The sequence below is a fragment of the Stenella coeruleoalba genome (genome assembly GCF_951394435.1).
Source record: "Stenella coeruleoalba genome assembly, chromosome: 13".
Lineage (NCBI taxonomy): Eukaryota > Metazoa > Chordata > Mammalia > Artiodactyla > Delphinidae > Stenella > Stenella coeruleoalba.
Genome location: NC_137159.1, coordinates 67,383,141 through 67,407,960, shown reverse-complemented (window position 1 = coordinate 67,407,960; position 24,820 = coordinate 67,383,141). Strand labels below are relative to the sequence as shown.

The 24,820-nt window shown below is 52.7% G+C and overlaps 1 protein-coding gene across 1 annotated transcript in view; it reads right to left on the bottom strand.

Moving 5' to 3' along the window:
• ALK (ALK receptor tyrosine kinase) overlaps positions 1–24,820 on the bottom strand; it is a gene marked incomplete at its 5' end in the record, with an annotated part of 722,056 nt that overhangs the window by 20,453 nt on the left and 676,783 nt on the right. Inside the window, 11 exons of the mRNA XM_079941115.1 lie at positions 4,893–4,990; positions 11,071–11,200; positions 12,600–12,664; positions 12,794–12,884; positions 13,567–13,753; positions 15,677–15,781; positions 16,779–16,931; positions 17,413–17,511; positions 18,752–18,934; positions 21,538–21,682; positions 22,431–22,562. Coding sequence (XP_079797241.1) covers positions 4,893–4,990; positions 11,071–11,200; positions 12,600–12,664; positions 12,794–12,884; positions 13,567–13,753; positions 15,677–15,781; positions 16,779–16,931; positions 17,413–17,511; positions 18,752–18,934; positions 21,538–21,682; positions 22,431–22,562 — 1,388 coding nt within the window. The remainder of the gene's footprint in view (positions 1–4,892; positions 4,991–11,070; positions 11,201–12,599; positions 12,665–12,793; positions 12,885–13,566; positions 13,754–15,676; positions 15,782–16,778; positions 16,932–17,412; positions 17,512–18,751; positions 18,935–21,537; positions 21,683–22,430; positions 22,563–24,820) is intronic.

Here is a 24,820-nt window from a genome sequence, read left to right as displayed (position 1 = left end):
TCAGAATGGGAGAAAATATTTGCAAATGAAGCAACCGACAAAGGATTAATCTCCAAAATTTACAAGCAGCTCATGCAGCTCAATAACAAGAAAACAAACAACCCAATCCAAAAATGGGCAGAAGACCTAAATAGACATTTCTCCAAAGAAGATATACAGACTGCCAACAAACACATGAAAGAATGCTCAACATCATTAATCATTAGAGAAATGCAAATCAAAACTACAATGAGATATCATCTCACACCAGTCAGAATGGCCATCATCAAAAAATCTAGAAACAATAAATGCTGGAGAGGGTGTGGAGAAAAGGGAACACTCTTGCACTGCTGGTGGGAATGTGAATTGGTTCAGCCACTATGGAGAACAGTATGGAGGTTCCTTAAAAAACTACAAATAGAACTACCATATGACCCAGCAATCCCACTACTGGGCATATACCCTGAGAAAACCAAAATTCAAAAAGAGTCATGTACCAAAATGTTCATTGCAGCTCTATTTACAATAGCCCGGAGATGGAAACAATCTAAGTGCCCATCATGGGATGAATGGATAAAGAAGATGTGGCACATATATACAATGGAATATTACTCAGCCATAAAAAGAAACGAAATTGAGCTATTTGTAATGAGGTGGATAGACCTAGAGTCTGTCATACAGAGTGAAGTAAGTCAGAAAGAAAAAGACAAATACCGTATGCTAACACATATATATGGAATTTAAGAAAAAAAATGTCATGAAGAACCTAGGGGTAAAGCAGGAATAAAGACGCAGACCTCCTAGAGAACGGACTTGAGGTTATGGGGAGGGGGAAGGGTGAGCTGTGACAGGGCGAGAGAGAGTCATGGGCATATACACACTAACAAACGTAGTAAGGTAGATAGCTAGTGGGAAGCAGCCGCATGGCACAGGGATATTGGCTCGGTGCTTTGTGACAGCCTGGAGGGGTGGGATAGGGAGGGTGGGAGGGAGGGAGACGCAAGAGGGAAGACATATGGGAACATATGTTTATGTATGACCGATTCACTTTGTTATAAAGCAGAAACTAACACACCATTGTAAAGCAATTATACCCCAATAAAGATGTTAAAAAAAAAAAAAAAGAACTAAGAGGGAAATGGAAAAGGATTTGGGGAGATGATTGAAATGTTTAATGGGATAATAATAATGAAAATAACTATAATAGGAACTAGAAAAGTGATTGGCCTTTTACTGTGTACTTAAGCGTTGTTCTATGTGCTTCATATCTAATTCTCACAACTCTGTAAGACACAAGGTGCTATCATTATCCTTATTTTATCAAAAACACTTAAGCTAAGAGAAGATAACAGAGGGACGTAAGAAATGCGTTTGGCTGTAGGCTATTGTTCTGTACAGATTGCTGGTTGGTTTTTGCCGGTTGGATGAAGGAGTATCCTGGAACAGCATAATTTCCATGACCAGATTCAAGTAGGTCAAAGTATTCCCAAATACTTCTAGTTTTATTTTTTAATAAGCCATTATGGTTTTTACATCTGTGATTTTATCTAAAGCCTTTGCTAAGCTGTATGCATCATAGCTATGTGGCCAAAGAATCGCTTCTTTCGAGTTAGAAAGTTACCTTGTCTTCTTAGTTGTTATTCTCCAGATGGCCTATCCTCCCAGAGCACACCTGTAAGCCTTGATCAGAAGCTTTCCAAGATTCATCAACTTCTACTCACTGACTGCTAACCCATTCTTTTTTTTTTTTTTTTTTTTTAACGGTACGTGGGCCTCTCACTGTTGTGGCCTCTCCCGTTGCGGAGCACAGGCTCCGGACGTGCAGGCTCAGCAGCCATGACTCACGGGCCCAGCCGCTTCGCAGCATGTGGGATTTTCCCGGACCGGGGCACAAACCCGTGTCCCCTGCATCGGCAGGCGGACTCTCAACCACTGCACCACCAGGGAAGCCCCGCTAACCCATTCTTGACATGCATGTGGGGATTAAGGATGCAGCCAGAAGAAGTCTGGAATGGGTTTCTAATAACATTAAAGTCCTGGACGGGGAAAAAAAAAAAAGTACTCCTTGGGGGGAACAGGTGGTGTTTTCACATTTTCAGTTGGTTTCATGAAGGTTCTGACCTTTGGCTGAGAAAGAAGGACATGGAGAATAAACAACTGGATAGTATTAAAAATAGGGTCTGGATAGGGCCTCATGGCTTAGGAGATCAGAACAATGGGTCAGGGTGGGAGATGGATGTCATTAATGCCACTGCCCTGATCCAGAAGGTTTAAGTTGAATTTCGAGGAGCAACGGCGCATAAAATGCCCTAAGGCAACCATAAAAGCATAACATATATGACGTCAAAAAGAAGAAAAAAACAGTAAGAGATATAGCCACTGCTTCTCAAGAGAAATACAGTGAAATAGACCAGGAACAATATTTATGGATCCAGAAAGGTCTTTCCATTGATGTGCAGGGAATGGTTGCTTAAAAAATTGATCTTGAATCTAATGGCAGGAAAGTAAAGGTAACATCATAGAACACACCAAGAATTGGTAGAATGACACATATTTATTGAAATGGCAATAAAGCATGTCCAAAGGAAAGAGATCTAATAGAAAAATGGAAGCATGTGGATCTGGTGAGGGAGCTCCACTCTGAATTCAGCAGGTGTGGTTGCATGGGAGTCTGCGAATCTTAAGGCAGACACTGGGTGGAGGAAAGAGAATTAAGGTAAACCTATTGGGGGAGTGTGCCACAGACCTCAAGCCAGTTAGAAGATGTAAAAGATGCTTTCTTCAAACCAATTACCTCAGAAGACAGTTCTGATCGAGATGGACAATTTCTGCTAATAGTCACCCTTTGCTTATAAAGCGATCATCTGATACATTATTGATTCAATCTTTGACAATTTCATTTCTCAAAAAAGATAAAAGGAGCAACAGACTGTTACTCTGGGATCTAATTCTGACCTTCAGTAACTATTTACAGATATGAAAGCCATAAGAATCTTAAGAGAATATGATCCTGTTATCTTATTATCTGTAATAACAGCACTGGATATACTCAACATGTTATCATGCCTCTAGGAAAGCAGATTTCAAAACGTCAGAGGAAAGATGGATATGATCCCTCAGTCAGAGAATCTGGATGCTTGGTGACTAATGTGGGAGTGGAGATATAAAGGCAGAAATGGGGACTTCCCTGGTGGTCCAGTGGTGAAGAATCCACCTTCCAATGCAGGGGATGCAGGTTTGATCCCTGGTCAGGGAACTAAGATCCCACATGCCGCGGGGCAACTGAACCCGTGCACCACAACTACTGAGCTCGCATGCCTCAACTAGAGAACCTGCATGCCACAAACTACAGAGCCCACGTGCTCTGGAACCCGTGCGACACAACTAGAGAGAGAAAAAACCTGCACGCCACAACTAGAGAGAAGCCCGTGCGCAGCAACGAAGAGCCCGCATGCCTCAACGAGGATCCCACGTGCCGCAACTAAGACCCGAAGCAGCCAAAAATAAATAAAATAATAAATAAATCTTTTTTTTTTTTTTTTTTTTAAGGCAGAAACGACCTCAGGGAGAAGCGAAGGGAGAGATCTGAATTCACCAAGGTGACAGCACATGTTGCTCTCGGATGAGCCCAGATTTAGAGGACGTGGACAAAAGATGGCAAGATGGCTCTAGCCAAGGACTAATTCCAAAAAGAGTACAACCTTGTCATGTCGGAACAACAATAAAGCCCAGAGCTGAGATTTATGGAAAGCTGTGTACACATTAAAAAGGGCAAGAATAACAATGGCAGGGTTGGAGGAGAACAGAAAGAATGGAGCCTGGCTTCTCTTTTACTTCTGTTATTTCTATCAAGCACAATGATCTGCAAGTTGGAAAGGTTGAAAATCAACAGGAAGATCTGAAGATCAAAGTGATGAAGTGACAGTCAAAGGATGAGCCGATGTGAGCGTCTCGCCTTGTTTCAGGAATGGTTCTGGGAAGCTAGGCCAGTGTATTTCTTGACCTTCAACTTCCCCATTTTTATTAGGGAAGGAAGCGTAGCTTGTTATCTACCTACACGCTTTTCTATTTCTAAACTCATACATATTCTCTCCTTTTCTATGTTGTATTACATATTCTAATTATTAGGAACATGTCTTATACTCCTGGATGGGTTAATGAATGTTTATTAGTTCACCAGGTTGTTATTTACTAAATTAGAAGCAAATGGTTAGGAAGAGCTTTGCAAAGAGCCTAACAATCTATTTGACTTTTCAGGTTTCAGAATCAAGCTGTCTGCTGAGAAAGCCATGAATGGCCACATGGAAAGACATACGTGTCATCTCTCATGTCTATAGCATTACACATGGACTTGATGTACCAGTGAAAACACCATTTAAACACAAGGAGTAGAGTAGAAGAGTAGAAGAAATGAAGTACAGAGGTGGAGAAAATAATCGTTATTTTTCATTTCAGAGTATTTTAGAAAAAAATAATTTATCCAATAAATATTTATTGTGCCCCACCATGTGCCAGTGATATGAAGATGAATAAAACAGGGTCCTTGCCTTCGAGTTACTCATAGTCAGATATGTGAAAATACAAACTCCTTAAACTTCCCTTAAGGAGCCCAGTTTTCTAGATATGGAAACGTTCACATGATCTAGGACTTGACACAGGCAGGAGTCCCTGCAGGGGGTCAGGTATAGCTCATCTGGGTCTCCAGTGCTGGCATGGATGTCTTATGATCCCACTTTACCTATGGGCCAGATGAAGCCCTGGTAGAGTGATAACCATCTTAAAGACAAAGCTGAGCCATCCAAACAGCTTTGGAGAGAGACCTATTGTTCTGCTCTGAAGGCACGAGCTGGGGCCCTGAGACATGTAGGGAAGCATACAGAAGGTGGGGGTAGAGCAAGGCCACTTAGACTCACCGGTGGATGAAGTGATTTTCCTCTAGATACTGGCAGCCACAGGCGATGTCCCGAGCGACGTGCAGGAGGTCCAGCATGGCCAGGGAGGAGGGCTGATTCTGTGGCAGACAGAAGTGACCAGATGATGAGAAGTTCTTGGGGGAGAGAAGGTCTGAAACACTTCCCATGCTTGCTAGGAGGCCACACAGGTGCGCCACCCCCAGGGTCTCAGCCCTGGCTGCACATTCGAAATCACCTGGCGGCTTAAAAAATGCAGATGCCTGGGCCTCAGCCCAGACCAAAGACTCCATCTCTGCAGGTGGGCGCAACATTTACAGGGTCGCAGCTCCCAGATGAGCGGGGCTGGAGCCCTAAACCACAGGAACCGGGACTGGCAGACGTCCTGCCCCTTTGCACTTTTTCTGCCCATTCTTCCACCTCAATCTTCATAAACATTTGGATCCCCCAAACATACAAACAGGCCTGTGGGGAAATAAAGGGGGCTAATATTGTTTTAGAAATGCTCTAGTTAAATGCTTAAAAATATTTTTTAAAAAATTAATTTTCTTCCTGAAGACCTAGACCTGAAGTGGATTGAAAAAGGAAAGCTTCCAGAAAATGATGGGCAGCTGAAGAGCCATCTCCGGCCTTTCTGCATGATTCTCTTTTGTGCAAAAGCTGCTGCCGCCCCCTCACCCCCGCTGCCCCCGAGATGCACCCCGCCGTTGCCTCCCCGCAGCCTGGTGGAGCCCCGGGAAGTCTTTTCTGAGGGCTATGCCCTCCTTGGTGTCTTTTAAATTCCTAAACCCCCAAGTCTGCAGCAACACGTCGTCATGCAGTGTCACATTCACTGCGCTCTTCTGTGCCTATCTTACCATGTCCCCAAGGAAACTTCGAGGTACCCGAGGCAGGGCCTTCAGCGTCCACTTCCGTGGTCTCCAATACGACCCTTAGCTCGCTGCCGTGGTTCAGTGAACAAGGGGGTTCGTTGGTTGATTACAGCGGAACTAGGGTTAACCCAGATGCCGGCCACAGACCAGGACCTCCCTGGGACTCCTTGGAGAGACAGCACGGGACTGAAGGAGGCAGAGAGGCGTTTGTCTAGGGCATATGCTTCAGTTCTGGGGAGGGAAGACTCAGGGAGGGGCATAGTCTCTGCCCATGGACCACTCGGCAGTGCCTTACATGCAACAGAGCAAGTCCCAGGACATGATCTCCTTTGATGCAACATCCCGTGTGGTCGGTAGGGAAGAGAGGTTACTTCTGTATTAAAGATGCGAGGGCTGAGGGCTCAGAGAGGCTCAGGTCACACAGTCAACAGGGTGGAGCCGAAACTGCCCTGAACTGGGCTTTAAGGATCTGGGTTGGGGGAAGTAGGATTCTAGGAGTTAAAATGGAGTTTCTCGGGAGAGCGTGTCCGAGAAGGGCCGGAGTAGCCATGGGCGCAGCGCATGGTACCCAAGTGAATACGGATGCAGCACACAGATGCCGTGAGGGCACATTCCGGTGCTCGGTTGAGCTGAGCTGGGCTTCATCCTGCTCGTCCCTTATTGGCTGTGTGAGCTGGGGCTGACCGCTTTGCCTCTGTCCAAGCCACCATGTCCTGGTCTGTGAAATCAGCATGACACTCTTGGCCTCCCTGGATGGTTAAGAGCACCTACAGTCAGAGGCACAGAGTGAGCGCTTCATAGAGGGCTCTGCAGTTATGCAGGGGGCTGCTCCTGGGGGTGCTGTGGGGTCTCGGGAAATGGCTCTTGTGTTGGGCTTCTCCCGGGACCTTGTCAGGCTGAGAAGTACTGGGCACTGTGAGAGACAGTCCCCTTCTCCTGGGGAAAAGGAAAGTAATATATTTCCAAGGGGAATATGCATCCATCTTGCTATAGTATTAGAACAATCTTTTCTCTCTCTTTCTTTCAAATTGCTTTCTGTTCCTGCCAAAGAGGACCCAGTCCTAGCTCCCCCCGGGTCTCTTTGTGTCTTAGCCCCCATCACTCAGGATGCAAGGACCACTGACGTCTCAAATGCTCCATGAGTCTGGTGTGCTGGAGGGACTAAATCTTCCCATGCATTAACCCACGGGCCGGGATTATCTCGGCTCCCTGTCTTTGGCTGCTCAGAGCAAATTAACCGCGCCGCTAATCAGTCTGAACAGAGCAGACAGACGGTAACCCATGGGTGGGTGGGTGTGTGTGTGTGTGTGTGTGTGTGTGTGTGTGCGCGCGCGCGCGGTGGCGGAGGTGTGGATGCTGTGGCAAAACCGATACTTAAAACTAGCAGTGCAGAGTGTAGCCAGTGTGCTCAGTGTCATTTCTATCCTTCCTGGGCAAAGAAGGCCTTGGAACCAGGGTTTCTGCCCCCTATTCGCCACTGAATGCGGCACTTCCTTTGGCAACTCGGGCAGCCATGGTTATGGGTGTAGCCTGCCCAGTACTCAGAGAGGATTTTGTGCAGTATTTCCCAAAGCAGGCTGTGGGATGGAATTCAATCAAACAGGCATGGGAATTCCTGGGTTAAATAGGCTTCCTTATCACAGAAATGATCAGAGTCTTTGCTGTACGCTAATGTGTGTTGAGAATCGGGAAGAGAGGAGTCTGCGTGGCTCTGATGTTTGCTTGACCGAGGAATTCTCCTGAGCGTGTGTGAGTGCGCAGCACCGCAGGGTACCGGAGTTCCCTTCAGGGACACTGTTTTGACCAATATCCTACTTTGACACGGGAGAAAAGAGGCCCACTGAAGTGGAATAATTTCTTTGCTCGCAGTTTCTGAGGGGCTATTTCCAAAGGATAATGTATATACTAACAAAAGACAGAATAATATTGATACCTGTTCCTTCCTTAAGTAGCTTCTGCATTTAGAGATGAAGGGTCACAGGACATGGGGGAGGAACTGTTTCACCAAGTGAAAAACAGACTAGGGGTATATTTTAACATGGACACATATGAGGGTAAGAGGGAAAGATGAAAGGAAGAAGCAAAGAATGCAGACAGGGGACACAAAATACTAAACGTGGCAAAAATCCATTTTGAAAAGTGATGAGATGCGAACGGTGCTGGGCCCTCATATTCCTGGCTCCTGACATGGCCGAGAAAATACCCCTCCACGCGTTTTGGAGGCAGCATTGGTATTTGGCAAAGTTGAAGCCAAAGATGAAAACCTAAGCATTAGCTGCAACCAGAGGTTCTCACCTCTGTGCTGTTCACCTCTGACATCCAAGAAGCCGTCTTGTACTGAGCCTCTTCTCTAGAGCCATTACCTACAGGATTACCATGTTCCAAACAGCTATAGACACTATAGCAGTCAATGACCGCCACCTTGAATAAAGAGATTACTGACTCCTTAATGGTCTTTGTCATTATTGATTGAATCAACTGATATTAAAAGACAGCTACTAGCCTACATCTGGCATATCTTAAACCCTCAATAAAAATTTGTTCAATAAAGAGAGCATCTGCAAAGTTATTTTGACATTAAAAGGGTCCTTCCTTCTTGAGGAGGTGGGTCCTGGGACCAAACGATGTTTTCCTCTGTACCCATGAATTTCATTTCCATGACAGACATGGTTGGCCCAGGTACCCATTCTGTCTTCTGAGTCTGTATATCCATCATTACTTCATGTCCTTCTATGCTGATGGTCCATGGAGCCACTGAGCCCCGGGGATGGCAGGAAGTGAGTACAGAGTGCTCGTGTGACTCTGAGTGCCCAGCCGGGTGCCTGCACACATCAGGTCATCATCAGGTAAGCCTGGAGACTCAAGGACTTCAAACAAATGAATCAGGTGGACTTCAGGCCTTTGAATCCAGTGAGCTCCACAGGCTGGAGGCACGACTCTGCCCACGCTCTCCTCAGGGCGTGTATCTCTCCGGCCCTGATGTCCATCAGCCAGCCCCTCCCGTCTTCATCATGTGTAGGATTTGCTGATATTAGCCCCCTCGGTCCACTTCTGAATCGCGCTCCTTCCTCACAGTCAACCTGACCCCCACTCCACTAAGCTGGGTTTTGTGGTTCTGAGAATCAAGCAGGACACCTAGCAACCTCCTCCCCCCCTCCCCACCCCTCCACCCACGGCCGGAAGTTGCTGCTACAAACATTTGCACGGGGTCACTCTGGAGGCTGTGATCCGACGTTTTAAATCACCCGTCGTGGGCAGTCCCTCAGGAACGACCAGCTCACCTGAGACGAGTGGGTGTGTAGAGGGGTAAGGAGGAGGACTGGGGTGCTACCAAGGGGCACGGCTGGCAGGGAGAGCCACACGGAAGAGCAGGGTCAAGGGTTAGCGGGCAGATTTGGTCGGGGGAATCCCGACCCTTAGAAGCGGCTCTCCCGAGCGGAGTGGACCTTCTGCTGGCTGTGGGCATCCCTCGGGCGGTGGCTGCAGCTAGAGGTCGGGACTCGGCAGCAGGCTCCTGCTCTGAGCCTCCTGGGGGCAGCACTGGGGCTGGAGGTGGTGGGAGAGATCCGTGACCTGCTTGTCCTTGCTGGTGCTTCGTTCTTTGAGACAACATCCAAATCCTCTTTCATCATCAAGGGAGAGAGATACCTTTGCCTGCAAGTCCTCAGACTTGCCAAGTGAAGGGTTCCCAGATTCCCTTTACAAGGAGGTCACAATACTTTCTTGTCCTCAAGCCCCAGGAATCTCCAGTGGGAAAGCCAGAGCTAGGCCTCTGCCCAAAGTGTGATACCAAGTGTTCCGTGTGACGTCTGCCAGAGGCACTGCTTCCCAGCACCGCTCGGCCTTGCTGGGTGCTGGTGGGAAAGCCAAGGCTGGTGCCCAGACCTGGCAGAGATGCCGGCATAGCTGGCGGCATTTGCTCTGAACAACCCACCCTCACCTTGGCACTCAGGGCTTCTCGAAGGGGACCATCTGGATAAACAGCACAGCAGGCTGGAGAGAGCATGGAATCAGGATCCACCAGACCTGAGCTCCAGCCCCAGCTCTTTCACTGCCTGTGCACCTCGGCAAGTCACATGACCGCCCTGAGCCACTGTTTTCCCGTCTCCAGAATGGGGTGAGATCTGTACCATCTCCTTCACAGGGTGGTTGTGACAATGCAGATGAGGATTACCGCGAGGTGGGCTTAGTTCTCTCTGCCCCTCCCCCAGCCCCTTCCTCCTGCCAGGTGTGCTCAGGTGCACACACACTCATCTTCTCGAGGCGTTAGAGCGGATTCCTCTTAGATGCCGAGAGAGGCCACCCAGAGGCTTGTGGGAACGGTGTGGAGGCTACTAAGGATGCGGTTTCTAAACTGAGCCTGAGCGAAGGCGTGGACTGGAGCAGGCGTGACCTTCCGAGGTTTCCGCAACCACTTGGGGTCCTCGTGAGGAGAGCGTTCCGTTCTGGTCTTGCTGTGGCAGAGCGGTTGTCGGTCTTTCTCTGCTGTCCTGGGGGTGGGGAGGGTACAAGTCTTCCCCGTGGTTCTCATAGTCCAGTGGCAACCAGAGGAAGTCAGGTCCTAACTCAGGGGTCTGCTCTGCTCCAGTTTCCAGGGTCCAGGCTTCTTGAAGACCCCGGCAGTGACAGGAGTGGACAGCTGGACTCCGGGCTCCCCCAGTGTGCTGTATTTTATAAATGATCTCTGTCCGAGATGTTCTAGCCTAGCCCGAGGAGTTCACGTTGCAGATGCTGAGGTTAGAGGGGGTTGGCTGCCCTAAGCAGGTTGTCTAATGGCCAAGCAGGGCTGGGCGTGGGTGGGTCACTTAGGTTTCTTCACTCCCCCAAGCTCTAGCCCTTTAACCATAACATGTATGCAGCACCTTCCTAAATACCCCAGCACTCTACTATGATAGGAAAACTACAAGGTCAGGATGTCCACATTTGAGAGATGAGGACAGTGGGGTTCAGAACAGGTGGATGCAGAGTGACCTGCCCCAAGTCAGCTGGTTGAGTGAGTGACACAGCCGGCATGAAAGTCCCCCCACTGTGCTTGTCCCTAGTTTTGGTTTTCCACAATCAGCAGGCCATAAAAATAGATACAGCCTGGAGAAGCTGTTGCACAAGACTTGCACAAGATCCCTGGGGCTGGGCTCAGCCATCGGCCACCTTCTGGCCCCTCTCTCCCGCCTTTCCCCCAGATCCGAGCCCATGGGCCGACTCCCTCGGTCCCACTGAGTATGTTGCTTCCCAGGCTGCCCACCCTGGCTCCTTCCTCCCCCTGCTCCGTCCCCCGGCACAGCTACTGGGAAAGGCTGGTTCTCACTCACCGGGCGAGGGCGCGTCTCTCGGAGGAAGGACTTGAGGTCTCCTCCCGCCATGAGCTCCAGCAGGATAAATCGGGGCAGGGCTTGCAGACTCACCCCGATACAGCGCACGATGTTCTGGTGGTTGAACTTGCTGCAGAGCAGAGGGGAGTAACCGAATTTAACTGAGCTGAGTCTGGGAAAACCTTAAGTGGGCAAAGCCGGGTACAGATTTATGCTTTCAGAAGCCGCATTTTGTAAATGCTTTCTGTAAATGTGGGAAGCAGGGCTCCCAGGCTGGGCCTAAGCAGAGGATAATCCGGCTGCTCAGCAGCTGGGAGAACCAGAGGGCAGGTCTGGCGGGAGCTCAGTCTGCTTGAAAGAACTTGCTTGGGGGCGAGGGGGTGAGGAGGAACTTGGGTGAGCAGGTGGGGCGGGGTGGGGAGAGGAGGGCTTTGAGGCTGGGGCGCGGACTGCTGGCCAGGATTCACGTTTGGGGTTTGGGTTTTCAGAGGAAGGCCTCAGGCGGAAGAGGAACTGCTTTCCCGAGGGACTGCGTGAGACCTGCCAGGTGATCGTGTGTGGAAGAGAACAAGGAAGTGGGCCACGGATCCCACTGTGGACTCCTCATGGGGGCTCTGAGATTCGGGTTTTCCTGTTAACGTGATCCTATCGGGACACGTGAGGCAGCGGGGCCAGGGAACTCCACGTGGGCGCACGCGTGCAGAGGTGACACACCGGGTGACTGTACACCCAAATATAATGCTGCTTAGTTACTGCCAAGTACGGAGATGGACTGATTCGGGTCTCCTTCCATCTACTCTCCTACTTTCCAGGTTTTATTCAATAATCACATACTACATGCTCAGTCAGAAAATACGTCATTTTTAAAGCAGGGGCTGAGCCTGCTGCTATCCTCCTATGGACCCAGCGCACCACACATGCTGCTCTGGACTCGTTCCACTTCTGTCAAGGGGAGACCTCGGGCTGCCCCAGCCTTCAGGATGTTTGAGGTTCCCCAGTGCACCAGGAGGCCATGAGCCTGGCCAGATCTCAAGGTCCAACATCTGCTCTCAGAGCCCCGGCCACTGAGACTCCCCGTGGGGGGCCCCAGATCCACCAATTGAAGGGTCAGGCCAGCTGGGTGGACCAGGGTGGGCGCCTTCCATCACTTGGGGGCCCATTTCCTTTACATGAGGGCTGAGAGCTGGGGTTGGCGCCAGCACCTGGTGGAAGAGATACCTGGAGGAGGATTGTATCTTCTACTGTCAACAACCAGCTGCTCTGTTTCTTAAGAAAAGGGGGAAAAGAACCAGCTGGTGACACAGGGATGCGGACTGAAGGTGGAGCGCTATCGATTGGATTCTTTTTCTAAGACAGGGGGCTGGTTCCACTCTGGTAAGACGTGCTAAGAATTTAGAGAGTCTCCTGTTGGAGAGGGAGGGCTATGCTGCAGGACAGTCCTGTTTCCCTCGGAGATGTGCCTGTTAGAAATATCTCGTGTCCCTTACAGGCTTGGGGCAGTGGTGTGGGGTGTCTCCCTGTATCGTTACCTGATGATCAGGGCTTCCATGAGGAAATCCAGTTCGTCCTGTTCGGAACACACCTCAGGCAGCGTCTGGGCGCAGAAGGGAGGGTGGGAAGGAGAAGGAGGCTGTGAGCCGCAGAGGTCAGAGGCTTTCAGCAGAGAGCCACACTTACAGAGACCCCTGGCCAAGGTCAGGCCCACAAGGGAGGCGTCTCTTACCTTTACAGCCACTTGCAGGGGGCTCGGGTCGTTGGGCATTCCAGACACCTGACCTTCATACACCTCCCCAAACGCGCCGTGGCCCAGACCCCTGTTCAAAGAGAAGGCGAGATGAGACGGGGGCACATTTACTGGACGCACACGGGAGCCAGGGGGTCACGCACACCCTCAAGGGTAACGCCCTCAGTCTGGCTTTGCTCGTCGGTCCTGGCCTCCATTGGTCTACCTGGCAAGAAAGTTTCCAAGCCAGGATTCAGGACACTGGCTGGACATTCCTTCTGTGAACACTTACTGAGCCTCTAATATTTGCCAGGGGCCTAGAGGGGACTAAGGCTCAGCCCGCCAGGGAGGCCTGTGCTCCCTGGGGCCGGTGGGGAGGGGCACAGACAGCTGGTGGACACCCCCTGGAGTGTGCTTGGTGAGTGACAGACACGTGCACAGGGTGCTCTGGGAGTGGGGAGGGGAGCAAGGCCTGGGGAGGGGCACTTGGGCGGATTTTGAGGAGAGCCCCATTCCTCCCATCTAATCCTCCTCTCATTGTACCAACCCCATGTGTATATGGGGTGTTGAACAAGCAAACACCCCCCCAATGGCCCTGAACACTGAACCTTCTCTCCCTGGGGGGGCTGGGGGGGCCCCGAGGGGTGGCTCTACTGGCTTCTTGCTGCCGGAGGAATTCGTGGTGCAGGGATGACATCCAGCCCCCTGGAGCTCTCCCTTCCCTGCCGCCCCCACACCCCCCGCTGCCCCCCAGGACAGTGATGGGCACTCACCGGATGAGGGTGATGTTTTTCCTGGGCACCTCCTTCAGGTCACTGATGGAGGAGGTTTTGCCGGCAAAACAGTAGTTGGGGTTGTAGTCGGTCATGATGGTGGAGGTGCGGAGCTTGCTCAGCTTGTACTCGGGGCTCTGCAGCTCCATCTGCATGGCTTGCAGCTCCTGGTGCTTCCGGCGGTACACTGCAGACACACGGAGGTCAGCGCAAGGTGGCCCGGGCCAGGCAGCCAGGCCACCTCCTCCAGGAAGCCTTCCTGGATCTCCAGCTCCTCCACAGGGATCTAAATCTTTCCATCACACTTAGTCATACGAACAAAATGATTACAGATGTGAAAGCGTACCTTTAATTGAAAGATGAAAGTAAATGTAAAGCTTAAAATCATATGAATGGAAACATTTATTGTATCGTGCAGGGGCAGAGGCACATTAGTTTGGGTCCTCTGAGAAGCAGACCCAAGACAGGATTAAACAGGCAAGGATTTTACTAGGGGAAATGCCTGTGAGAGATAATTGGGAGGGAACCCAGGAAGGCTGGGAAGCCACCATACTGTGTTGAAAGTCTGACCCCATGTGAAGGACATATTTCAGCCGATCTGCAGTCGGCTGTCAGAGGAGTCCCATGCCTCCAGGAGGGGGCCTGCCTTAGCAGCTCTGCTCTGCCCAGGCGCTGGGTGAGGCAAGCATGGCAATGGATTTGAGAGTACAGCTGGGGTTCTTGGTCACCTGTGTTTCCTACAGTTGAAGAACCGCCAAGCCACATAGCTGGAGACCGTCACAGAGTGAAAGGTCTCTAAACTGGGTCTAAGCTGGTGCCTGAGTTCTAATTCTGCCTTTGTTACTTACAAGCTGTGACACTGACAAGCGACACGTGACCTCTTTGGATCTCAGTCTCCTTCTCTGTAAGCAGGGACAATAACTCCTGCCCTGTCTCCTAAAGCCCCACTCCCCGTCCCCTAGGTTTGTGATAATGAAATGAATTCACCAACATAAAATGGTTTTGGAGGGAATTCCCTGGCGGTCCAGTGTTTAGGACACGGTGCTCTCACTGCCGGGGTGTGGGTTCAATCCCTGGTCAGGGAACTAAGATCCCACAAGCTGTGCAGTGCCACGAAAATAAATAAATAAAGGCAGGAAGGAAGGAAGGAAGGAAGGAGGAAAGAAAGAAAGGAGGAAAGAAAGGAAAGAAGTGGTTTTGGAAAGTTCTAAACAGCTTTCCCAGTACAAGTGACCACTATCACTGTTACTACTATGGGTGAGAACATTCTATATATAAGGCAGACTCCACGGGGGTGATTCACAGGGCGGGGCCGGGGCAAGTGAGTCAACTCCTGTGCGCTCAGTTCCTCCTCTGTGAAATATGCCGACCGTGATCATAGGGTTCTTTGAGGGTCTGGTGAACTAAAATGTGTCAGTCACCCATCGCGTGGTAAGCGTGCAGCCAGGTAGCTCTCGTCATCCTGCCCTTTGCAGGATGGCATCAGGGGGATCACATTAGCTGCCACCTCCCTGTCCCCCCCCAGATTCCCTGCCCTCGAGCGGCTGGCCTGAAAGTGCTGTCCGGAGCTGAGCCTTTCCTTCTGCTTCCCCTCAGGTCCCTGCCCACCTGTCCCGGGCATTTCCAGCAGGAAGAGCCTGGCTGGACCATGCAGGGCCCTCTGCGACCTGCAGGTCAGCACCCCCTGGCTCACTGGCCTAATTGGAAACAGTCAGGAACCAGCTCTGCATTCTCTGCATGGAGTGGGGAAGGGCGGGCTGGAGGCGCGACACAGGAAGCGAGCCAGACTAGAAGAAGCCCAGGTCTGATGAGAGCTGAAAGGGAGGCCTGGGGTGGGGCTGACCTTTAGCACTCTGAAGAGTGCCCCCTCCTTGAGCAACCAGGGGGCTATGCACAGGGCTGAGGTTCAGAATCATGGCTCCTAGGAAGCAGGGATGTGCAGGGGGTGGAGTGAGGGGGCCTTCTGTTTTGGCTTGGCGTGGCTGCCCTCATCACTGCCCACCCGGAGTGAAACCTCGGCATCCACGGCACAGCCTGAGATGCTGTTCTCTTCTGCCAGGTCTGCCTTCCCTGCCCCGCTTTGGAAGTGCTGGGGCTCTGGGACACTCACCGATCATGATGCCGGAGAAAGCCAGGACGAGGGCGGCCACGAGGGCAGAGGTCACGACGGAGAGGATCAGCGAGAGTGGCAGGTGGGGCTCCGGGGTGGGCGACACTGGAAGACAGGTCCCCACGGGGCACCAATGACCACACGGATTCTCCTCTGAGCTGGCCCCAAGTCAGAAAGACCCTCCCCAGCCTTGGACGCCTGGACCACCATCCTTTTCAGAGGACCAGGGCATGAAGCAGGTTTGTCCTGGTTTTACAACTTTCAACAGTAGCTTTCGTGGGGAGGGAATATGTAAAAGGGATAAATGTCAAAATCTGGACATTGATCCAAAACATCAAATGTGCATGACAGGATGAGGATGAAAGGAGAGCCAGCAGCGGCTGCAGAAGAGATTCAGGCACCTTAGAGGACTACAAGCTCAGTACGACCCAGCGACAGAGCGTCCCGGTCAGTTAGACTCTAGAGGCTGAAATGATTCTCTGTCCGCGAGCGCACCGGGCCCAGCGCATGGGAGGGAGCGCCCGGGTGCAAACTGGCATCGACCACACCGAGGCACCGTGCCTGGGCCCGGACACTGCATTTCAAAAGGGACGTTGACAACTGGAACACCAGGATGAGAAGGAGGCATAAACCTGTGTCCCACATGAATGGATGGAAATAAACGGGTTATTTAATGTGGAAAAGACTTGAGGAGGAGGACGGCAGCGCTGTGTTCAGACGCCGCGCCTGAAGGGCCCCTGTGAGCAGGGAGCCCAGGAGTGGAAGCTGGAAGGAACAGGTCTGGCGCTGTGACTCCCCGATGGGACGCTGTGCCTTAGGAGTACTGAGGTCCCTGGCGCTGGGGGGTCCAGTGGAGATGGGCCGGTCCCCTGGTGGGGATGTGGGGGTCACATCCGGGATTAGGGGTGGGACTAGGTGACTTGCGACTCCTTCTTAGGCCGTGACCCACCTTTCACACACAGGTCCCTCTACCCATCAGCAGAGCACTGGTGCTGGGGGCAGACGGGGTGTCAGGAAGTTTACAAAACTGCATCTGAGGTGTCCCAGAACCAAAGAAACCAGCTGTGGCTCAAGCTCTGGGCTCCCTCCGCCACCCCCTTACCTATGCAGGAGACGCCGTCCTCGGCCAGCACTGTCCCATGGTCACAGAAGCAGATGACCCTGTGGCTCTCGGGGTCCATGTGGCACTCATCTACCTCACAGTGGCTGCAGTTCAGGTAATGCTTAATATTCACTTCCCCGTGGCCCTCCATCACTGGTGAGAAGGAGGGAGGGTCAGCCTCGGGCGGAGGCCGCCCTGAACCCCACCCTCAGGCTCTGCGCTCTGTCTCCAGCTGGTCAGGGCAGGTTCTCTGGTCCCTGCTCCTACGTCCCATTGCCGCTGGGAGCGCTGCCTGTGCAGGGAAGTCCACAGCGCATCTGGTGAGGGGAACTCAGACAGAGGCCAGGCAGGCAAGTGGGAGGGTCCACACGAGGGTCACTTAGGTTGGTACAGGTACCGGGCCTATTACTGTTGCACTTTCTAGGGCTGGCCAGTCTTCTCCTTCTGTGTCCAAATCAGATCACGCATCCTGATTTCCAGGAAACTTGGTGAGATGACCACTAAGTAGACTTGCCTGCAAGGGACCCACGATCACACCTTTGTGTCCTGGACTCACATCAGTAGCCCTGGAGTTTTAGCCGGGAGGGAGAACTGGCTTAAGGAAGCTGGTTGTGCCACCTGGCAGAGGGGGTACCTTTTAAAGCCGGGGTGTACAGGATGCCCAGTGGATTGATGAAGGAAACCCCATCCTCTCCGTCCATCTCGGGGTCATTGTTTGAGGCTGCATTGCCACCTGTGGCAAACCAGAGGAGAGTTTAACGCAGAGAGGTGGGTGCCCAAGTCTGGACACATGTGCGCATCAGCAGGGCAAGCAGCGGGGTCAGGGAGGGGCCTCGAGGGCGGGGCGGTGGGGAGGGAAGGGAGGCTCAGGGCACAGGGGCTGCACTTGGGGCTCGGCTCAGTAGAAGCCTGGTGTGTGGGCCACTTTCTCCTCCAGGTCTGGGCCAGCTCCCGCTGGGGGGTCTTCACCACTCTGCTGGGCCCCCCCAGGAAGCAGTCCGTGTTAGCAAGAGTCAGAAGAGTTCTAGTCTCCCCGGGCTGGGTTGGCCCCTTGGCCCCTCTTCCAGGACTGGCCGGGCAGTAGCACCGAGGAGTGGCTGTCCTGTCCCATCTGGTCAGGGTTGGGGCAGGGGGGATGGGCCCCTGTGCCTCTAGGCTCCTGTCCCTCCTTTCAGTGGGGGTTGGGTTATCTTTGGGCTCCTCCCCTTGGGCTCCGCCCACCCACCCTAGGCTTGGAAAAGAAGAGCATCTGGTCAACACGAGCATCTCACACACAGCGTAAAGCAAAACACGGACAGCACATCACAGCGCGTGCATGCATTGTGTCCTAGTCTGTGGGGATGCTTCTCAGCTTCAGAAGGCTCTTCTGCTCTGCTCTGAAGCCCAGAGGAGAGCTGGGGCCAGGGGCCAGCTGCTTGCTGAAGGGCTGGGCTGGGACTGCCCGCAGCTGCCCTCAGGGCAAGCACCCATCAGCAGGGGGAATGGCGCCCTTCTGGAAGCTGGCGGGCTGGGGCAGGAAAGGGAGTGTGGGGAGTCCACGAGGCCAGAAGCTGCACACCAGGCCCTCAGGGAGCGGGATCGGCAAGGACTCGGGCCAGGCCATCCGAAGGGAGGCACGGGGTAGGGGAGTCTGGCCTCCAAGGCTCTCAGGCCAGTGCGTCCTTGGGGGAGGCCCAGAGGAGAGGCTGGGAAGCCAAAGCCCCTTTATCATTGGCTTTGGGGGAGATCAAGAATCATATGGGATCTTGATGCTGTCCTATTGAAACCTCGAGGCAGGATGCTGGCTCGAAAGCCAACACCCTGCCTCTGGCTCGTGTGGTGGGGCTGGGGGGAAGGCGTGCAAGGTCACATTACAGTCCACACTGGGGGTGGGCCAGGGGCGTGCAGGCAGGGGCCGGGGGGCAGACAGGGAGGTGAGGTGCCTAGGACTAAGTGGGGAGGGCAGTGACACCTTGAACGCGAATCATCTTTACCTATATATCCTCCGCCTCCTCCACCTGAGGAGCACCCCCCTCCACCCCCTCCGAAACCCCCTCTGGTCTCCCACCCCCACTTCTTCACGGCCTGGGGGCAGGAATGTCCTCCGGTGGCACCTTCCAGCAAAGACTTTCCAGACCAGAGCAAGGAAGTGTTATCATTCCAGCCACCTCCGCCACCTGTGGGATGAGACGGAGAAACGCCGAGGTGAGGGTGCTGGCTGGGTTTGGGCAGCAGCTGGGCCTGGCGAAGGAAGCGGGGCTCGGTGTCTTCGAGGGGTGCTTGCCCCTGTCCAGTGCCCAGGGGCCCTGTCCTCAGTGGGGCCTGGGGCCTTCAGAGTCCACGGCCGAGCGTGCCCTTTGCCCGAGGGAGAGCTGCTCTGGCCACAGTCGTGCATGTCCCGATGGGAGCCCCTCGCGCCCCAGCTTCTTGTCAGGCCTCTGGCTCAAGAGCCCGGCAGTGTGCTCGGTGAGGGACGGGGGAGGGGACAGGCTGCACGACTACTAAACTCTGCCTCTGCCTTCCCTCTATGCCTGCCAACTCCTGAAGCGCCCGGCCTGCATTTCATTAACTGCTTCCCATCTCAAAGAACCGGGACCAGCTGTCAAAACCCTGCCGAGGTCACGGCAGTGAAATTCCTAGCAGGAGCCCTGGATTAAGGCACCAGATAACCCAAAGTGCTTTAATTGTCTGCTAGGCAAGAACTTCCCCGGCCTGAGACTTGGTTTCCTCACCTGTCACTTGGAGATAATGAGACACCTCATGGGGTGGATGTTAGGATCAAAGAAGACAGGGAGCGTATGAAATATTTTACAAACCGCCAAGTGGAGGGCTCGCTGGGCGTTTGTGAGGCAGGACACACACAGGCAGAAGGCCTCACACTCTGACGCTCAGGCAGTGTCTTGCCTGCCTGCTTCTAAGGAGCTGCTCCGAGGTCAAGAGCAAAGAGAGCTGTGGGTGGAGGTGGTGATGCTCTGGCTACAGTGGCAGCAGCTGGAGCTGTGCTTCCCAACGCCTGGGCCTGCTCTGAGCTCTTGCAAACGAAATGTTCTTTACAGAGCTAGGTTGAACGTAACTGTATCTTAAGGCCACAGGCAGACCACAGTACATCTCTCCCGAGGCCCTGGAAATTCCAGGACGCCCACCTTGTCTCCCCATATCGTTTTGTGTGACATTTCAAGAGGCAGTTTACTCCAGAAGACCCCAAAGCCCTTTCTGCTCCAGCAGATGCTGGCAGGTGGGAACCGGGAAAAACAGCTGTGCGTGTGTCTGCTGGAACCGTAAGGGTTAACCTGCCCGGAAGGGTCAACCTGCCCGGAAGGGTCCTCTGGGAGAACTTGTGGCCAAGGTTCTTCTGGACCCAGAGGGGGCAGCAGAGGGACGTCTAGGTGGGGAAAGCTGCAGACAGGGATGACTATGGTGCTAGAAAGAGGGAGACAGGTTTCAGGAAATGAGGTCGAGGTGAGGAAGAAGCTTGGGTCTGGAACAGAGACAAGCGGAGCTGAAACGAGGTCCTGGACAAGTCGTGAGGACCTTCTGTCAGCTTCGGAAGCTACAGGACTCCAAGTGTTTGGCCTCCCTTTGCCAGCCAGAGGGTGGGTATGGGGCCAGTCAAGGTGGTTGATGTCACGTGGTGGAGGGAAGGCCCCTCAGCGCCGTTAGTCGGAAGTGGGCTCTGCTGGCTATTTGGGGCCGTGAGCTTAGTGAACAAGTTAGGACGAGATGGGCCTGATACCAGGTCTGCCCTCCTGCCCGGAGCACCCTACCCTTGCGTCCTGCACAGTCCCCAGCTAAGTTGGTTTCCGACCCCCACTCTATCTTGCAGCCTTCAAGCAAACGTGTGGAAAAGAAAACGATGGACGTAAAAATAAAAACAGCAACAGCAGTGTTTTAAAAAACGGATTAAGTACGAAACAGTTTGGCCATTTTGAGGAAAAAAATCCACCAACTTTCCATGAGCTTGTTGACTCTTCTGTAAAATGAAATTATATGTTTGGAAAACCCTACAGGACTGTTTTGAAAAGCACATGTATAATAGATGTGGAAGTGCTTTGTAATTTATTACATGCTGGACGGATGTAAGGGGCACTGTATCACTGCGGTAATTCCTCGCTGTGACCGCTTCTCCTCTTTCTTCTATCTCTCTCTCAATTGAAGAGAAAGTCTGAGTGTTTATTTTAATTAATCTCAAATCTTAAACACCTTCAAAAATCCTCCCTCGATCTGATTGTGGAAAAAAGAAAATACAAAGAGGAATGGCTGACTTGGGAGGAATCAGAGAATTCACATCCCCTTTGGTGTCTGCCCCCTATTTCTGCGTTGCTGGCTCTCATTAAGGAGACAGAGAGCCCAACCATGGAGATTCCAGAAAGAGATTTTCCAGCAAGGAGATGTGTGCCCTGGCAGCCCGGGGCCCGGAAGTACGAACAAGCCACAGGGGCCCGGGGGCCTGACTCTGCCCAGATTCCTTCCACCTGCTCACATCCAGTTGCATTTGGTAAAACCCGGGTACGGTTGGGTTGGCGGTCAGACTGCTGCCGCCTGCCTCATTTTCTCAGTGACCTTCTGCAAGTCCAAACCCCGTGCTGGCAAGGCGGCCTCTGGGTCCCCAGCGTGTGGCCTGCCCTTCCTCTCTTGATCCCGGTACCAGTATCCAGAGCTCCCAGCATCTCAAGGGCCAGCGACTAAGATGCCCACAGGTGTGTGATGGCGCCCGGCCGAGCTGAAGCTCACACAGTCCCGGGAGAATGTTCTGGGAGAGGGTGGGCTTGCAGTGGTTTACCTGCGGCTCCGGAATTGCCATTCAGCCCTAGAACTGAGGAGTTATTCTCCAGTCTCTCTGGGTGGAACGTGTCTGTCTTGGCTCCGTAGGCCCTGCCGCCACCGCCGGCCGCAATGATCAGGGGCACTGGCACTCCATCCTTCATCTGCCCAGGGGAGACATTCAGAGATTGAGAAACCGAGTGGGGTTCCCACTCTGGAGACCCCTGAGCAATTTAAATGTGGCCGAGTGTTTGCTGGGCAGTGGGTGACATCTCAGTGGTCTGAGGGCCCTGATCTCATGTTACAACAACCCATCAGCTCTTCCATCCCCTCCAGCCCCGGGCTCGTGTATTAGTCCAGGTTCAGTACGTGAAGCAAAAGCACTAGGCGACAGAAATGTTTCTGCATACGAGGAGGCTGTTTCTACAGCCCCTTTCCTGAAGTTCCTCTCTAGCCTCAGGGGTCTGGCAGCTGGTGTGCAGAAGCAGGTCTCTCTCCCTCTCTCCTTCCTCTGCACACTCAGGGGTCTCTGCTCTGATCCCCACAACTTCAAGAATAAGCCCTCAGCATCACCGTCCCTGCAGGAAGACCCAGCAGGAAACCTTTGCCTATTTTCGATGACGTAAGAAAAGTCCACCTTAGGACAGAGGAGGGCACAGTGGGACCCTCTGGGACTCTGAAGCAGGATGGCAAAGGTGTGCGTGGTGAAATCCAGCTGGCATATCAACATGAGAAGGGCCTGCCCTTTCCTGGACGGACAGGGAACCTTATATTCCCTCTGGGCCTTGGTTTCCTCAACTTTAAACGGGGCTAAGAGCACTCGAGGTGCTTCATTCCCAGGTCTGTCCTGAGGATCCAACACCAGGACACAGAGAAGGCGCTGCCCTGGGGAAGCTGGCACCCAGACCTCACCTTAAATACGTAGGTGGCTCCGCCCCCTCCGCCGCCCCCTCCTGCCCACTCGTGCACACTTTTGTTCACGCGGATTTCTTCTTCTATCACGTTGTTCTCTCCAATGCAGACTTTCTGGATTAGTTGGTTTGTCTGGAGAAACAAAAAGCACCTCAGGTTTGTGCCCAGGGTTCTCTACCTCCCAGCACACAGACCTTCTATGTTTAAAGATAGGGTCTGACGATCTCTCAAATAGCTTGCCGTTGAATTGAGGAGACAAAAACTACACACAGATAACTGTCACTCTGGGCAGTATTGGAGAAGGACCACAGGGACAGCTTAGAAGAAAATGCATGGGAAGTTGAGGAGGGAGAGTGAGGCTTTGTTGCTGGACTGGTGAGCAGGGAGGACTGCCTGGGGGAGGTGGCATTCACCTGGGCCTTGAAGGATGGGGAGATTTTTAAACACTGAGAATGGGAGAAAATTAGGACATTACAGGGGAGGAGATCAGCATGAGTCCAGAGGGAAGGAGGTGAGTGTGGTATTTGGGAGGAAAAGTATAAGGAGTCTCTCTGGCTCAGAAAAGTCCATCTGAGGACAGAGAGGTGGTCCAGGAGGACCTGTTAGGGTCCTTTGGATTCTGAAGAGGGGGTGATAAAGGCCCCATGCGGTAAGACAGTGCTGGCGGGAGTGTAAATGGGAGTGGGTAGAGGGAACCTAACTGGACAGTCAGATCCTGGACAGAGGCCTTGAGTACAAACAGAGAAGGAGCTGGACTTCATTCTCTAAGCAGCGAGGAGCCACTGAGGTTTTTTGAGAAGTTGCAGTTTGAAGTATCTTGTAAAGAGAAGAAAACAGTGGGAGGCCAAACTCAGATTTTATTCCACCTGGTGTGGGCCCAGGCACCTGGGAGTCTCTGGGGACATGCTGGAAATTCCTGTGACCCAGAAGCCTGGAATCCCTGAATAAAGAGGGCAGCGTTTCAAGAACAGCCACCCTGCTTGTCAGTCACAGCAGCTGAGACGAACTCTCCACGCATTGGCCTGACCTTGGAGGAAAATGACTGCTTTCGCTTAATAGAAAAAAGGCCAACAAAACATCAAATTTTCATCGAATGTTGCTGTGTAACCAGCCAGTGGACGTGGCAATTCATCTTGAGTGACTCCTTATGCTAAAGCACTCAGGGGTGCCGGGAATGAGTACTAGAGAAATTTCCAGATAAATAGCTGAGATGCAATTTGTTTTATGGCATTTTGGATTTAATGATGGAAATAATTTGATATGTTTTAGAGTGGATTTAGTGTGGGTGGAAGGGTCTGAATTGCTACTGTGGACAGCTGACATTTCTCCTGTGTATGTGCAATGCCATTCAGGGCTGGGGCGGGGGCCGAGTGGCATGGAGTCTGCTGGAAGGAAACCCTGCCAACCGCTGCCTGGGGAGGGCCTGAGATGCAAGGGGCATGCTCTGAGGGCAGAGCCAGGGACAGGGCATGGAAGTGTGTGCTGCCAGCTAGGCAGAGCAGAGCACAGAAGACAGTGTCCAGTCTCACTTCCTGACTGGAGCTTTGCTGGGCCATCTGTCTGGATCTGTCCTCCTCTATTAACTGGAGAGCTGCGGGACTGCCCCGGTGGTCCAGTGGTTAAGAATCGGCCTTCCAATGCAGGGGACGCGGGTTCGAGCCCTGGTCGGGGAACTAAGATCCCACATGGCACAGGGCAACTAAGCCCGCGCGCCACAACTAGAGAGAAGCCCACGCGTCGCCACGAAAGATCCCACGTGATGCAACTAAGACCCGATGCAGCCAAAAAGTCTAAATAAATAACTAAAAGAAATTGGGGAGCTGCCCAGTGCGAACCAGTGGTGCTAAGAAGGTCCATCCCCTCTGACCATGTTCCCTTTCCTCCTCTCCTCTGCCTGGCAGCAGTGGGGCCCCCACCCCTTGGGGATGCCCTCTTCCCTTGAATGGAACTTGCCGATGGCTGGAGATTGCTGGAGGGAGCAGTTGGGCTGCAGGATGGCCTTTGTCTAACTAGAGCCCAGCGTCAGCGCATTCCCCGCTGCCCCGGAGGCTCAGGTGTCTCCTTTGAATGGGGTGGGGGGAGGGAACAGTTGATTCGCTTCTCAGTCTGCATCTTGCTGGGTCCACAGCTGCATTTGGAGGAGCTGATCACTTTTCCATGATTCGCTTTCTTGACCTGACTTCTGGAGTCTCCTCTACATCCCTGGCTCCCCCCTCCCCGCCTCTTTTGTTGGTTCCTCTTTTCTCCATTTCTAAATGTTGGGGGTCTGCAGGGTTCAGCCCGTGGTCCTCTCCATCTACACCACTCCCTAGACAATCTCAACCTGTCTCAGTTTATGCTGACCTCTCCTGGATTTGCATCTCTTTTCCAGACCTCTCTCCTGAACGCCA